We start from the raw sequence: 14614 nt of genomic DNA on the forward strand, positions 1-14614 counted from the left end.
AGGTTTATAGAAGTACTCAAGGTACAATAACATTCAGTCTTATGGAATTACATAGAGTTTCAAAATTCTGGTATCATAGACAACGAAAAAACATGGGTGGCACATTGTGAGGTAAACAGTACTTAATGTCTCCTGTTCAATTTATTATTTATCTCGAAGTACAGACACTGCAGATAAAAATCATGCCGCCATACACTACAATGACATCCAGCTTGATAACAACATTATCATGAGCATTACCACTACCGTTGGCAGATAGATAAGGACAGTCCCTAAAAAATCACACACACACACACACACACATACACAAACCCAACATATATTAATCCTTCTTCAAAATATAAATATGACAACGTATACAAATAATAAATCTTTTCAGCCACAAGGAAAGATTTGCAGGAAACTGCCTTAAGTTGTTGACTTCATTAATAATATAAATTTAGAAAAGCTAGGTATGACATATAATGTTGTATTAAATTCCTGCGAATGAGATCATAACTCTACAATAATAACTGCATTTTCATTATAATATATCGTAAATGGTTTGACCGATTTATCAGAGCTGTATCCCTGTTCAAAAAATCGCTTTCGTAATGGAGATGAGTTATTTAAAAAAAAATGGAGGATCATTCAATAACTTGGGCTTTTTAACAACGGACAATTCGAATTGTCACTTGCTTGTTTAATCATGGACAATTTATCTAATGTTTTTTTAAAAGAAATTTTGTAAAATTAAAAATTGTTACTGATAATCCTCTTGTTGGCATTGCTTGATTTCAGCAAACGGGTGGCTAATACACAGTTATATTAATACATTTATTTAATGGCCACAATATTGATATTAACCTGATATTGAGTGATTGATTCATTAATATTTGATAAACGTTCAAATTAAAATAGGAAAAGGGATTCAGACTTAAAAAAAATAAAGAAATTATACGAATATATTAAGACACATATTTTTAGTGAATCTTCAATAGTTTTCTTCCATCAACTTGTTAATTGATCTCATTCACACATTAAGGTTTCTCCCTTTAAACGTAAAAACCTTAAAACAGACTGGCATAAAACTAAAAACCAATAAAATTGCAAAACAGGCTTCATTTTATTGGGGTTATTTCTGTAAGCCTCCGCAAACTAGTTATATTGCTTATTATGTGCAATATATGATAACAAGTTCTCGAAGATCAAAAAAAAAAAAACGATGGTAAAATATATATATATATGGCTTTGTAAGGCGCTACTTTACAGGAATAACTGTCAATAAATAACATGACAATACAGGAATAACTATCATTGGGAAACTGTGTATTACTTACAAAAATAACATCGAATCATTAAAGGGCACAAAATTCATTACCACACAATTGACTCAAACTCTTTAATGTGATTTACAACATACTAAAATATTCACCAGAATTACAAAAGATCCAAAGGAAACAACAAACATTGCATCAAATCCTAATGAAGTATTAGCATTTCGTGCGTATTTCAGGACTAAACGCCCATCTAATTAACCATCGAGATGAAATCCAAAGGTCCAATATAAACATAAATATCAATATTAAAAGACAGATTAGTATAATGACGATTTTTAAGGTCTTTTTGATAGATAACATAAACATATAAATCGTCGTTTTACTAGTAAAAGAGTTTTGTTGTCGGCCGAATTAGTCAATGAAATGGTTCTTCATAGTGGCTCTCTTGTTTCATTTTTCAATTTTGACATTTTTCTTTCCAATAACTAAACAATGCTGAGCACATGCGCAACTAATCTCTAACTAAATATAAAATCAAAGGTTTCATGCATACGGACTCAAATAAGATCGAATCATTGTCTTGCAACACATGCCTTTATAAATCAACGATATCTTTAGCTTACTTTTACACAATTGAACCAACTTGTTACTAATCGCAATTTCATTTGAATATTCCGCTTCTGTTAATGTTTGAAAGAGAGAAAAAAATAATATTTTGATATTTTTTTCTAAATCTTAGCTAAATAAAAATCGGCCCTCTCAATCTGAAGTAAATGCCAATGAGACAACACCACGACAGACACATCCAAGAGAAAAAAAAACTAATGCTGTTTGACGGCTTAACTTCACTTGCATGTTTCATCTTTCTTATGTCTGGGTCTGGGGTTTTGTTAGTTCAAGACTACTTTTGTTTCTATTCGTGTCTTTCCTATATTATATAATATATATATATATATATATATATACTGACCTACATAACATTTATGAACCAGCGCACGCAAACTCTGATCTTCTTTCATTCTTAGCAATTATTACTCATTCAACCGACTTTGTACCGTAAAACAAAAGACTTAGCTTTATCTACATCATAACGGCATCTTGGCAATAATTATTGTGGTCAAGATGAACATAATCACAAAAGGAGATCCCCTGGTGTATTACTATATATGGCTTATCAAGATTGAGAGAGACAAGTCATTAATTATAACAGTGCTCTCCGTCTGATCAATGTATTACCATCTAAACCTACGAGGTACTGCTCCAACAATAATAGATATATCAAAGTTTTATACATTTTCACGTGGAATGGAATTATTATACAATACGATAACAATAAATGACAATATCATATTCTTTAATGTTCTTGTTTCATATGTCTGTCATTTTGTGGTATGATATATGTCTCGTGTATATTTCTCCAACAGCGATCTATTCATTTTTCCATGTTAATGTTGGTTTATCAGTCAACTATTATAATGGATTTGTTTTAAGTATATACATTATTTTACATATTCTAAAGTGCGTTTGTTCATTAATTATGTTTATGGATTACTTTTATTCTGAGAACATTAGATATTTTTAAATTTTCTTTTCAAATTAAAAGTTCCTCGTGTAATTAAACCATAAATTTAAAAGAAAGGCTTGAATTTCGAGACAAAGAATGAGGCTATTGTTGAAGATTGAAATTTTTTTAATGTCCCTTTGGTAGATGTATATTCCGCCTCTCTTGTACGAGTAAATGTTGCCTTGTTAATGTCAACGCACACATCACCTGTTTTCATCATTGACAATGACAGTCTGACACTCAAAGCACTATAAATTAAAAAAATCGGTAAGCTTTATGTTAATATAAAAATCCTAAATAGTTAAAAGAAAATAGCGATTGTTTTCGTATAGATGGATACATGTATCAACGCGAATACGAACATTAAAACTAAGACTATTATAAGATATCAAGGAGGAGACACCTTTGCTTATAAATATCTATACAACTTATCAAGATTCAAACAAGTCCGTGCAAACACGATCATACTTTATATTATAGATAGCTTAACTCTGATACACAATAAAAGACATCAAACTCCACATATACGAGCATAAAACACAGGAAACACCGCGAAAACTTCAGGTCCATATACGCCTTAGTAGATACGATTAGGATTCCGTGCACACTATCATAATAAGACAATCAACTTCGGATCCTGGCGCAAGATCATAAAAAGACCTTACAGTCCGCAAGCACGGTCATAAAAAATAGTTTAATTCTCTGTACACGAACATACTTAATTAAATCTTAACCTCTTTACACACGATAAGTAACAAGACAGCTATTTCTGTCTAATAACAAGGTAATTAATTATAATTAAAGTACATACATGTACAAACTTTGCAAAACGGTAGTTAACGCGAAAAACTCGAAGATTCGAAGAAAAGTATATCTAATCCTTTAAAAATGGAAGAGGATTTTTCAGTGTAACAGATTTTGTGTGTCTGTAAATTTATAATTATAGAACAATGTTAATAATGTATAAAAGATATCTATATTAAATGCATCCATCCATTTAAGCCCTAAAAAACATTCCTGAAGTAATAATTAAGGGTCAGGAAAATAAATGTTTTGAACATCCCTACATGAAATGGCCAGGAAAAGCAATCGATCTGTCCTCATACTGAGCATCACAGCGAACAAGCAAACAATTAACCCATCATTTACACTCTCAATACACAATATGACACCTTATCAATAAGCCAATCAACAAATTCATTATCATCTTTCATTGCATTCAACTTTGATATTGGATCAATCCGACTTTTTCCTATTACAAAAGATGTAGATATTCTTCTCAACTAAGCCTTCTCATTCTGAAACTCATTAAGTCTTCAGTAAAGCGCCAATTTCAAAATGAGGTCTGTCAACGGTAATTAGTGGACTAGTGATACCTAGACATTCATATTCTTCGCACAGACATGTGAACACTATCTTCCTAAATCATTTTTGATGTTTGACTCAATGATTTAAATTACGTACTATTAGTATTATTGACTTTATCATTTAAATTACGTACTAAACAGAAAATAACACCCCAGCCATAAAGAAATACCATTGTACCATAAATAGAAATTCTTCAGAGGGAATAATAGACGTGAATACTTACTGATGATGTGTGTCTTTTTGTTTCTTATGTCTTAAATTGTAATTTCTGACATGCGTTTATGCGTATTTCAGCGATGACCCTTTTGCACTGGATTTGATACTGAATAAGATTAGTTAGTTTATTAGTTTGTTAATGAAAAGAAACTTTTACAGAAATAAGGGTCTTAGTCAATACACTTACATTTACAATACATCAACCTAATCAAAATTCAGATCGTGTGACAACGCTTCGGTTCTGACAACGCTCTGTTTTTCTTTCTGTTAGACAGACCTTTCTGGATCAACGGCTTTTGTCGTAATGATTCACACTTTCCGACATATGAGGCAGACATTCAATTGTATGTCTTAATAATGATCAAAACAGAGAGAAGAACGGATCGCTTTCAAATCCTTGTAAGCGGAGTATGGACACAGTATCTGCTGTACTTTAATCAGATTGAAGTCAAATATAATTCTGTACGTATAACATTTTTCTTATTGGCTACCTTTCATGACATAAAATCATGTCTAGACCAAATCCTAAACCCAACAGAATTGTTTTAATTGTGTTGACCTCTCATTGATGATGTAACAATCACAAGACATAGGTAAATTGAAAATGTGAGCTTATGAAAGTGATGGTCTGTTTGTCGTTTTTATTTGTAGCCAATGTGTTGCCTGTTGTTTTATTTTTAGCCAATGTGTTGCCTGTCGTTTTCATTTTTAGCCTATGTGTTGCCTGTCGTTTTCATTTTTAGCCAATGTTGCCTGTTGTTATTATTTATAGCCCATGTATTGCCTGTTGTTTTTAGACAATGTGCTGCCTGTTGTTTTTATTATTTAGCCAATGTGTTGTCTGTTGTTTTTGTTTTTAACCAATGTGTTCCCTGTTGTTTTTATTTTTAGCCAATGTGTTGCTTGTCGTTTTTCTTTTTAGCCAATGTGTTGCCTGTCGTTTCTAATTTTAGCCAATGTGTTGCCTGTCGTTTTTATTTTTAGCCAATGTGTTGCCTGTCCTTTTGTTAGCCAATGTGTTGCCTGTTGTTTTTAAATTTAGCCAATGTGTTGCTTGTCGTTTTTATTTTTAACCAATTTGTTGCCTGTCCTTTTTATTTTTAGCCAATGTGCTGCCTGTTGTTTTTATTTTAAGCCAATGTGTTGCCTATCGTAATTATTTTTAGCCAATGTGTTGCCTGTTGTTTATTTTTACTTATGATTTTTTATTGCCCCTTGGTTTCTCCTCTCCCAGTTTTGCTAAAAGTTATGAACATTTCAAAAAGATATCCAGAATGGAATTTAAAAAAAAAACAACATTTAAGTCTACATGTAGTTTCAAATCAATGATAATTCATGTTTTTTCAATCATGTCTGAAAATTCCAGACTAAAAAATTGAACATTATATGTTTATAACCTTTAATAATAAAATAAGGGAATTCCCAAATAAGTAAACCTTATATATCCTCATTAAATGATAGGTGTAAGATATTAACATTAAATATTAGTGGTGAAAAGCCACATGCCGTAAACACCAGCAAGTGTAATCACTTTCAATACAAAATTCTTGGTCCTCTTACAATGGCGTTTTTTTCTAATGTGATCAGAAAAGTTTTGGACAACTGAAATTGTTGGACTCACATAACCATGAAATGTTTTGGACTAAATTGTAAGCAAAATTATTTGTATGGACCAACATTCACTTCACAGACCTTTGGTAGTCACATAACAGATGAAAACATAAAATACTAATCACATAATTGCCTCTTGTTATTCAAACATTTTCCCAATGATTTTGTCAGTTCAAGAATTACTCACGTAATCGTGAAACATGTTTTCTGCGACTCTTTAAAGTCTGAGAATAGCTGTTTAGCCTAACACTATCACGTAACTTGATAAAAAAACAAAGACAATTGTATTTGATAACTTGATATTCAAGACAGAATAAAAGACTTGCTACTTTATTAGGTTACTATTCAATAAAATAATATGGTGTCTCAAAAGGCTAAAGCATAGTCTATGAATATTTCTATCAAGACACAAAGATTCCGAAGAAAATTATCCTTTACGTTCAATCAATTTCCATTTATATTAAATTTAGAAAGGAAAAATACAAAATGTTCAAAATAAGAAGGATTGACTTTGGACGCTTAATTTTTCCATATTTGTCTTCAGATACAATATACTTGTAATAACACATGTATGTATTTGAATTTCAGCATTTGTTCAATGAAAATTGGGATAAAACAAGTACGGTTGATTTTTTATTATTAGTGCAGCGCAGCTCATTTTCGAACAGTTCGTTGGTATAAGTGAGCCACGAATTTTAAGTGTTTAACAAAATGCATATATAATAGACTCTTAAGGAAATCAAATATTAATGCAAGAAACAATCATTTGTCCACAATATACGAATATTGGTACCAACGTGCACGAAATTAGATAAATCAGCAGTAGCCTATACATCTATTATGTATGCAAGGAATGCACATTGGTGCTTATAACACAGAATATACATTAATGATGGCATGACGGGGTGGGTAAGGAATGAACATTGATTAGATATAAGAAGATGTGGTATGAGTGATAATGAGACAACTCTTCATCCAAGTCACAATTTGTAAAAGTAAACCGTTATAGGTCGAAGTACGGTCTTCAACACGGAGTCTTGGCTTACACCGAACAGCAAGCTATAAAGGGCTCCCAAAATGACTAGTGTAAAACCATTCAAAGAGGAAAACCAACGGTCTTATCTATATAAAAACGAGAAACGAGAACACTTATGAACCATATCAACAAACGACAACCACTGAACATCAGGTTCCTGACTTAGGACAGGTGCAAACAAATGCAGCGGGTTTAAACATTTTAATAGGCGATTGATGCTTATAACACGGAATATACATTAATGATGGCATGGCGGGGTGGGTAAGGAATAAATATTGGTGCTTATAACACAGAATGTACATTAATGATGGCATGGCGGGGTGGGTAAGGAATAAATATTGGTGCTTATAACACAGAATGTACATTAATGATGGCATGGCGGGGTGGGTAAGGAATAAATATTGGTGCTTATAACACAGAATGTACATTAATGATGGCATGGCGGGGTGGGTAAGGAATAAATATTGGTGCTTATAACACATTATGTACATTAATGATGGCATGACGGGGTGGGTAAGGAATAAACAGTGGTGCTTATAACACATTATGTACATTAATGATGGCATGACGGGGTGGGTAAGGAATAAACAGTGGTGCTTATAACACAGAATGTACATTAATGATGGCATGGCGGGGTGGGTAAGGAATAAATATTGGTGCTTATAACACAGAATGTACATTAATGATGGCATGGCGGGGTGGGTAAGGAATAAACAGTGGTGCTTATAACACAGAATGTACATTAATGATGGCATGGCGGGGTGGGTAAGGAATAAACAGTGGTGCTTATAACACAGAATGTACATTAATGATGGCATGGCGGGGTGGGTAAGGAATAAATATTGGTGCTTATAACACAGAATATACATTAATGATGGCATGGCGGGGTGGGTAAGGAATAAACAGTGGTGCTTATAACACATTATGTACATTAATGATGGCATGGCAGGGTGGGTAAGGAATAAATATTGGTGCTTATAACACATAATGTACATTAATGATGGCATGGCGGGGTGGGTAAGGAATAAACAGTGGTGCTTATAACACAGAATGTACATTAATGATGGCATGGCGGGGTGGGTAAGGAATAAATATTGGTGCTTATAACACAGAATATACATTAATGATGGCATGGCGGGGTGGGTAAGGAATAAACAGTGGTGCTTATAACACATTATGTACATTAATGATGGCATGGCAGGGTGGGTAAGGAATAAATATTGGTGCTTATAACACATAATGTACATTAATGATGACATGACGGGGTGGGTAAGGAATAAACAGTGGTGCTTATAACACATTATGTACATTAATGATGGCATGGCGGGGTGGGTAAGGAATAAATATTGGTGCTTATAACACATTATGTACATTAATGATGGCATGGCGGGGTGGGTAAGGAATAAACAGTGGTGGTTATAACACATTATGTACATTAATGATGACATGACGGGGTGGGTAAGGAATAAACAGTGGTGCTTATAACACATTATGTACATTAATGATGGCATGGCGGGGTGGGTAAGGAATAAACAGTGGTGGTTATAACACATTATGTACATTAATGATGACATGACGGGGTGGGTAAGGAATAAACAGTGGTGCTTATAACACATTATGTACATTAATGATGGCATGGCGGGGTGGGTAAGGAATAAACAGTGGTGGTTATAACACATTATGTACATTAATGATGGCATGGCGGGGTGGGTAAGGAATAAATATTGGTGCTTATAACACATTATGTACATTAATGATGGCATGGCGGGGTGGGTAAGGAATAAACAGTGGTGGTTATAACACATTATGTACATTAATGATGACATGACGGGGTGGGTAAGGAATAAACAGTGGTGCTTATAACACATTATGTACATTAATGATGGCATGGCGGGGTGGGTAAGGAATAAACAGTGGTGGTTATAACACATTATGTACATTAATGATGACATGACGGGGTGGGTAAGGAATAAACAGTGGTGCTTATAACACATTATGTACATTAATGATGGCATGGCGGGGTGGGTAAGGAATAAACAGTGGTGGTTATAACACATTATGTACATTAATGATGACATGGCGGGGTGGGTAAGGAATAAATATTGGTGCTTATAACACATTATGTACATTAATGATGACATGGCGGGGTGGGTAAGGAATAAATATTGGTGCTTATAACACATTATGTACATTAATGATGGCATGGCGGGGTGGGTAAGGAATAAACAGTGGTGGTTATAACACATTATGTACATTAATGATGACATGACGGGGTGGGTAAGGAATAAACAGTGGTGCTTATAACACATTATGTACATTAATGATGGCATGGCGGGGTGGGTAAGGAATAAACAGTGGTGGTTATAACACATTATGTACATTAATGATGACATGACGGGGTGGGTAAGGAATAAACAGTGGTGCTTATAACACATTATGTACATTAATGATGGCATGGCGGGGTGGGTAAGGAATAAACAGTGGTGGTTATAACACATTATGTACATTAATGATGACATGACGGGGTGGGACATCCTTATTAGAAGATGCATATATTGTATACATCACATACTTTGTCGGTTGCACTTGCCTGATACCATTAAGTAGCAAGTTTTAGATTTTGAAGCAGCTAAGTTAGATACATACTTGTTTAAGAAATTTAACAAGCCAAAATATATATTTTGAGCGTTAATGTATTGAATCAACACTGGGACAGAAACAAAAATATAACAAGTATTTATCAACTATAATTTCGTTTTAAGAAACCAGAGACCTTGAATATCTTCCGAAGTGACTGAAAGTAATATCAATCTGTTAAACATTCAATGCGTTCTTGAACTTTTTCGACAACTAACATTTACAATTGATGGTGAATATATATTATTAACTGTTTCAAAGGTTCGATAAAAGTCTCAATTCGAAGAAAAATTGTAGACATTTAAGTTAAGATTTATCATGTTTTTAAGGAAACGTAGAATTAAAATATTCATTACAATTTATCACCCTGAAATTCCTGACAAACATGGCGATTTAGAGTTTCCGAAAATAGATAAAATATAGGTTTTCTGCTAACTTGTGTCAGCTGAATGTTTATGCTTTAATTATTATCACAAGTAAATAAAGCATTCTTTGTCTCTTTAGGAATTTTGCGTTACAAAAAGACACTTGTTCAGTGGAAAGTATTACATAGTACAAGAAAATACAACAAACATTTCTAGACCACTAAATTAAACCAGAAACAGACTAAGATATTTTGATATACATTTTTAGTCTTTTTTGCGCATTTCCAGATTCTTTTCATCAAATTATTTTTTCTCATATAATTTTATATAAAATGCAAAGTTTATTTTCAAAGTGATCTGGTGCTTGCGATTTTTATGTTTGAACTATCATAAATTCATAATTGATATATTTTCTAAATTTTCAGATATTTATAAAAACAATTCTTAAGAAGATTTCGAACAAAAGATGTATACATTTTCAATGCACAGTTCAAAACATTAAATTTGAACTATTTGTATCTCCGGAAGGACTTTAAGGAAAAGGATTTTTCTTTCAAAACGCATTCCCTTTACGTTTATCGTTTATTTTCATGCACTTCTTATATGTGTGTAAATCCATTAAAGGAGTAATCTACTAAGCATTCCGCTGAATCCGGTTTTATCTAGGTTTGTTTGTTTGTTTGTGTTGTGATGGCGGCCATTCTTTATTGATGAATGACGCAGGAGTACCCTGAGGTAACCAACGACCTCCGGTAGGAAACTAGCAATCCTTGTCAATTAGGATCGGAGTCGAACAGCTCGTCACGAGCGGGATTCGAACTCACAACCTTAGAAGTGACAGACCTGTGATACCTGTAAATGAACTTCTTTGACCACTTTGCCATAGAGGGGTTCGTGCTGCCAAAATTGGACTTGTCTGAATAAGTGTTTGTGAACTGTTGTTTTTTGTTGTTGTCGTTTTTCATCTGGCTATATATGGTGATTTTTTATGGTTCCTTTGTAGGTTTTTCATTCTGTAATACGACAGATTGAAATCAAAGAACACTTTTTTTTACCGTTTAGTTTTGCACACATACCATTACTTTTTTTGCTGATACGATGGTTTGAAATCAAAACGACCGAAATAAAATCTTCATGTGTGGTTGTTGATTGATTGATGGTCTATTTTAGTATTTGCGAGAATTCCTATGATACAAAAATGTTTACACGTACTTATTTTTTTTTTTGTGTGTGTAATAATTGGGATTATTTGATATTCGTGGATTTAAACCAATTTATATTGAGAACTATCAAATGTTTGTAAGCCACAACTTTGAATAAGATTGAAAGTAAGCCTCAGCTCCTTATTGCATATCATAGTATTTCAAAACCAGGTATCATAAGATAATATGCTGTTGTATTTTATACTTGTTTTCATATTTTTGGTCTTTTTACAGTTTTATTATTTCAATACATTATAATTGCCTTCAAAAGTTTGTATTACTTGTAACTTTTTTATCGACAAATAAAAGAACAGAAAACCGTCTCGTATGAAAAACCTTCTCAGAAATCTGTCTTGTATTGAGAACATGTACTGTCTGGAAAATCAGACTAGTTTTGTTCATGTTTAATTTTACAATTTGCACTTGTCTTCAATTGTTCTTACATTTATATTTGCATTTACTATTTGGTATCGGTTTTTAGTTTTATCATAGTGATTTTTTTTTATATATATTTCTCAATTTATTTCGTTTTTATAATACATCGATTTTTAATCTTGTTCTTTTTTTTATATTTATTCGTACGAAAGAAAGACCCAGAACATTCACTTTTCTCATTGTCATTGTATGATATACAGTGGATACCTATTTTTAAAATCTTTTATGCTTCAATTACTGTTGATAACATGCGATCTGACATATTACTATTTGTTAAGTTTCGAGGTGGCTCTTAATACACAGACTACCATTAAACATTTAGCAGTATTTATTTCTAGAGCCGGAAAATATATTCAATTTACGATTAATGAAACAAACTGAGTCCAACAATTTCTTTAATGAGATCCTTGATTTCAAGGGCTTTTTACAACTCTTTGATAATTTCCGATTTTTCTTTGATAGTCAGCTATTCTTTGCACTGCCTTTAAAGTCCAACAGAAGTTAATCATTAGAGACGGTACCATTTGTTACAGATAGAAAGAATTTCTCACGACTCAGTGACTAGGAGATCTTGTCATTTTCATTAGATTTCTTTGATATCTGCTATTGATTAGGTTCAAATACGTTTTTGTAAGAACTCAACAATCATTCGGAATGTATAAGCTTATATTGTCATGATTATTGTATGAGAAAAACATTAAAAAAAAACAATCGTCAGAATTTAATGGCGTCTTCACAACACCTTAAAATCCACATACTGTATTCATTCAAATTGTAAAGAATTATAAATTATCAACCTTGACATAGAAATGGGAGGTATCAAACAAAGTTATGAATATCCAGGGTAATTTCAACATATATATATAAAGTAGGAAAAAATGAAAACATAGTAGAACAGTCTTAAAATGTGTAGAAAAGTTTGATTACTTCAACTTGTAATGGCTTAAAATCCCCAAATTAACTATTTAAACGAAAAGCATTTAAATATTAGTACCAAAGTTGTAATTGTATCAATATTGTTCAGAAATGGACCAATGTATGAAAAATTCGTTTGATTTACAAGTAAGTATAAAGCTATTTTATTTAAACAGTTCATTAAACAGTCGGCGGGTTAAGCGTTTTATCCTTCACTATATTTTAATGATGACTGGTTGTTAAACTGTAGCTTTGAAAGTATAGACAAACACAAATAATATGTAAAAGAGTGAAACATAAAAGAAAACCGTAAAAAGTACTTACCCCTGGGAGGTACGAAAATATTCAAAAAGAGGCAAGATTCATGTTGTCGATTTGTTGATTGCATTATCCTATAAAAGTGGATCTGGGAACCTTTAGGTTTCTCACTTCCAGCAAACAACCTGTCTCGCCATTTAATTTGAGGACATGCTAAAGAATCATTTGCTTCTTTAACAAATTTTGAATGCATTATTACTTCAGACGGTGGCATAAATCTTAATGACCCAGAGGCGAAAGGTATTCCGAAATATCCTTCAACTGTGCGGAGTTGAGATTCCCTTGGGAATTCAACTAACACCCCTCTAATCTTTCCTTTCGAGGTAGTAATTGGCCTTTGTGCTAGTTGATGAATTGATACCGGTGCTATACATCCTTTAAAAATTACCAGCCACATACAAAGTAACGAAAACCGATAATCTGTCATTGTTGTAACACCCATTTTCATCATTTGTTCAAGAAGCTCCCATAGTTTAGTGTTCCTATGAAGCTAGAGGAATTACAAATCCAATATTCCTTCAACTGTAGAAAGTTATTTATTGTCATAATGATAAATATTTTCCTGATTTTATAAACCAATAAATAGAGTAACGTAATCACCCGATCACACGTATTTGTTGACATAAGACTGCAAACATTCACCTATGGATCAAACAAAACATGGTTCATTCTGCAGGCACTAATTGAATGGCGAAATTAAATTTTTCCAATTGTATCAAAATAGCGGAATCATCATCAAACAATGAAGAAACACTCTCCAGTGCAATATGATTACAGTATCTGAGTTATATCTTGGAGATCGTAATAGTTTTTCTAAGGCTTCCAATATTTTTATATTCCGTCAAGGATTATTGAAGTGGGAATATTTCATGTGCAATATACCTGCATGAGTTTGACTGCTAAACTCATCTTATAAACTACGATGTATTGGTTAATTAAATCTATATCTAATATCAAAAACACTTCTATAACGATTTGATAAACTGTACAACAATCCGGCGTCAACAGCATGGAATAAACATCAGACACGACTTGTTGTTACTGTGCAATCACTGGATTGATGCGAGTATGATGGATTAATCACAGAGGGTCATTAAAGAATAAAAATCATGTCCCGATAGAATCGAATACTTGAAGTTTTGACAAATACTGATCAATTTGTAAAATTTTGTTCTGTGTCAGCATCGATGCATTGATATTATTCACAAAATGCAAAGAAGTAGAGATAAAGAAGAAAGAATCACGACAAAGCAGGCATTGTTTCCAGATAATCGACTAATTTGCATTCTGATGGGTGAACATGAACTTTTTGTTTATACTACTTGTCTACACGATGTTAAAAAATTCTTCATTATTTTGTGATGAATTAGCCAGCTTCTACTTTCTGAAGATGTCAAAAATAATTTCGGCGAAGACGATATGTAACAACATTTACGAGAATTTTAACAAACGAGGCTTTTGAACATACATTTGTTTATTACCAGAAATTAACAAAACATCTCATTGAATATATAAGAATGCACAATACGATCCAATAAACGTCTTTCACGTTGTTTGAATGATATTTGTAATTAAAAAGCTTGTCAGAACAAGCATAACACTTCTAACGTCTAGAAAATTATTCAAAAATCCTTCCTTAAATACAAATTCCAATATGTTCACCAGAGTCAAGTAGTATAATTGCTAAT

The 14614-nt window shown here is 32.6% G+C and overlaps 1 protein-coding gene across 2 annotated transcripts in view; it reads right to left on the reverse strand.

Annotated features, from left to right (window-relative positions):
- Positions 1 to 13535, reverse strand: part of LOC127737477 (neuroligin-4, X-linked-like) — a 111218-nt gene extending 97683 nt beyond the window's left edge. For both annotated transcript variants that reach the window (XM_052248195.1, XM_052248193.1), the window contains exon 1: positions 12933 to 13535. In XM_052248195.1, coding sequence (XP_052104155.1) covers positions 12933 to 13377 — 445 coding nt within the window. In that variant the 5' untranslated portion in view covers positions 13378 to 13535. The remainder of the gene's footprint in view (positions 1 to 12932) is intronic.
- Between the last annotated feature and the right edge of the window lie 1079 nt (positions 13536 to 14614).

This window comes from Mytilus californianus, unplaced genomic scaffold (assembly GCF_021869535.1).
Source record: "Mytilus californianus isolate M0D057914Y unplaced genomic scaffold, xbMytCali1.0.p SCAF_4, whole genome shotgun sequence".
Taxonomy (NCBI): domain Eukaryota; kingdom Metazoa; phylum Mollusca; class Bivalvia; order Mytilida; family Mytilidae; genus Mytilus; species Mytilus californianus.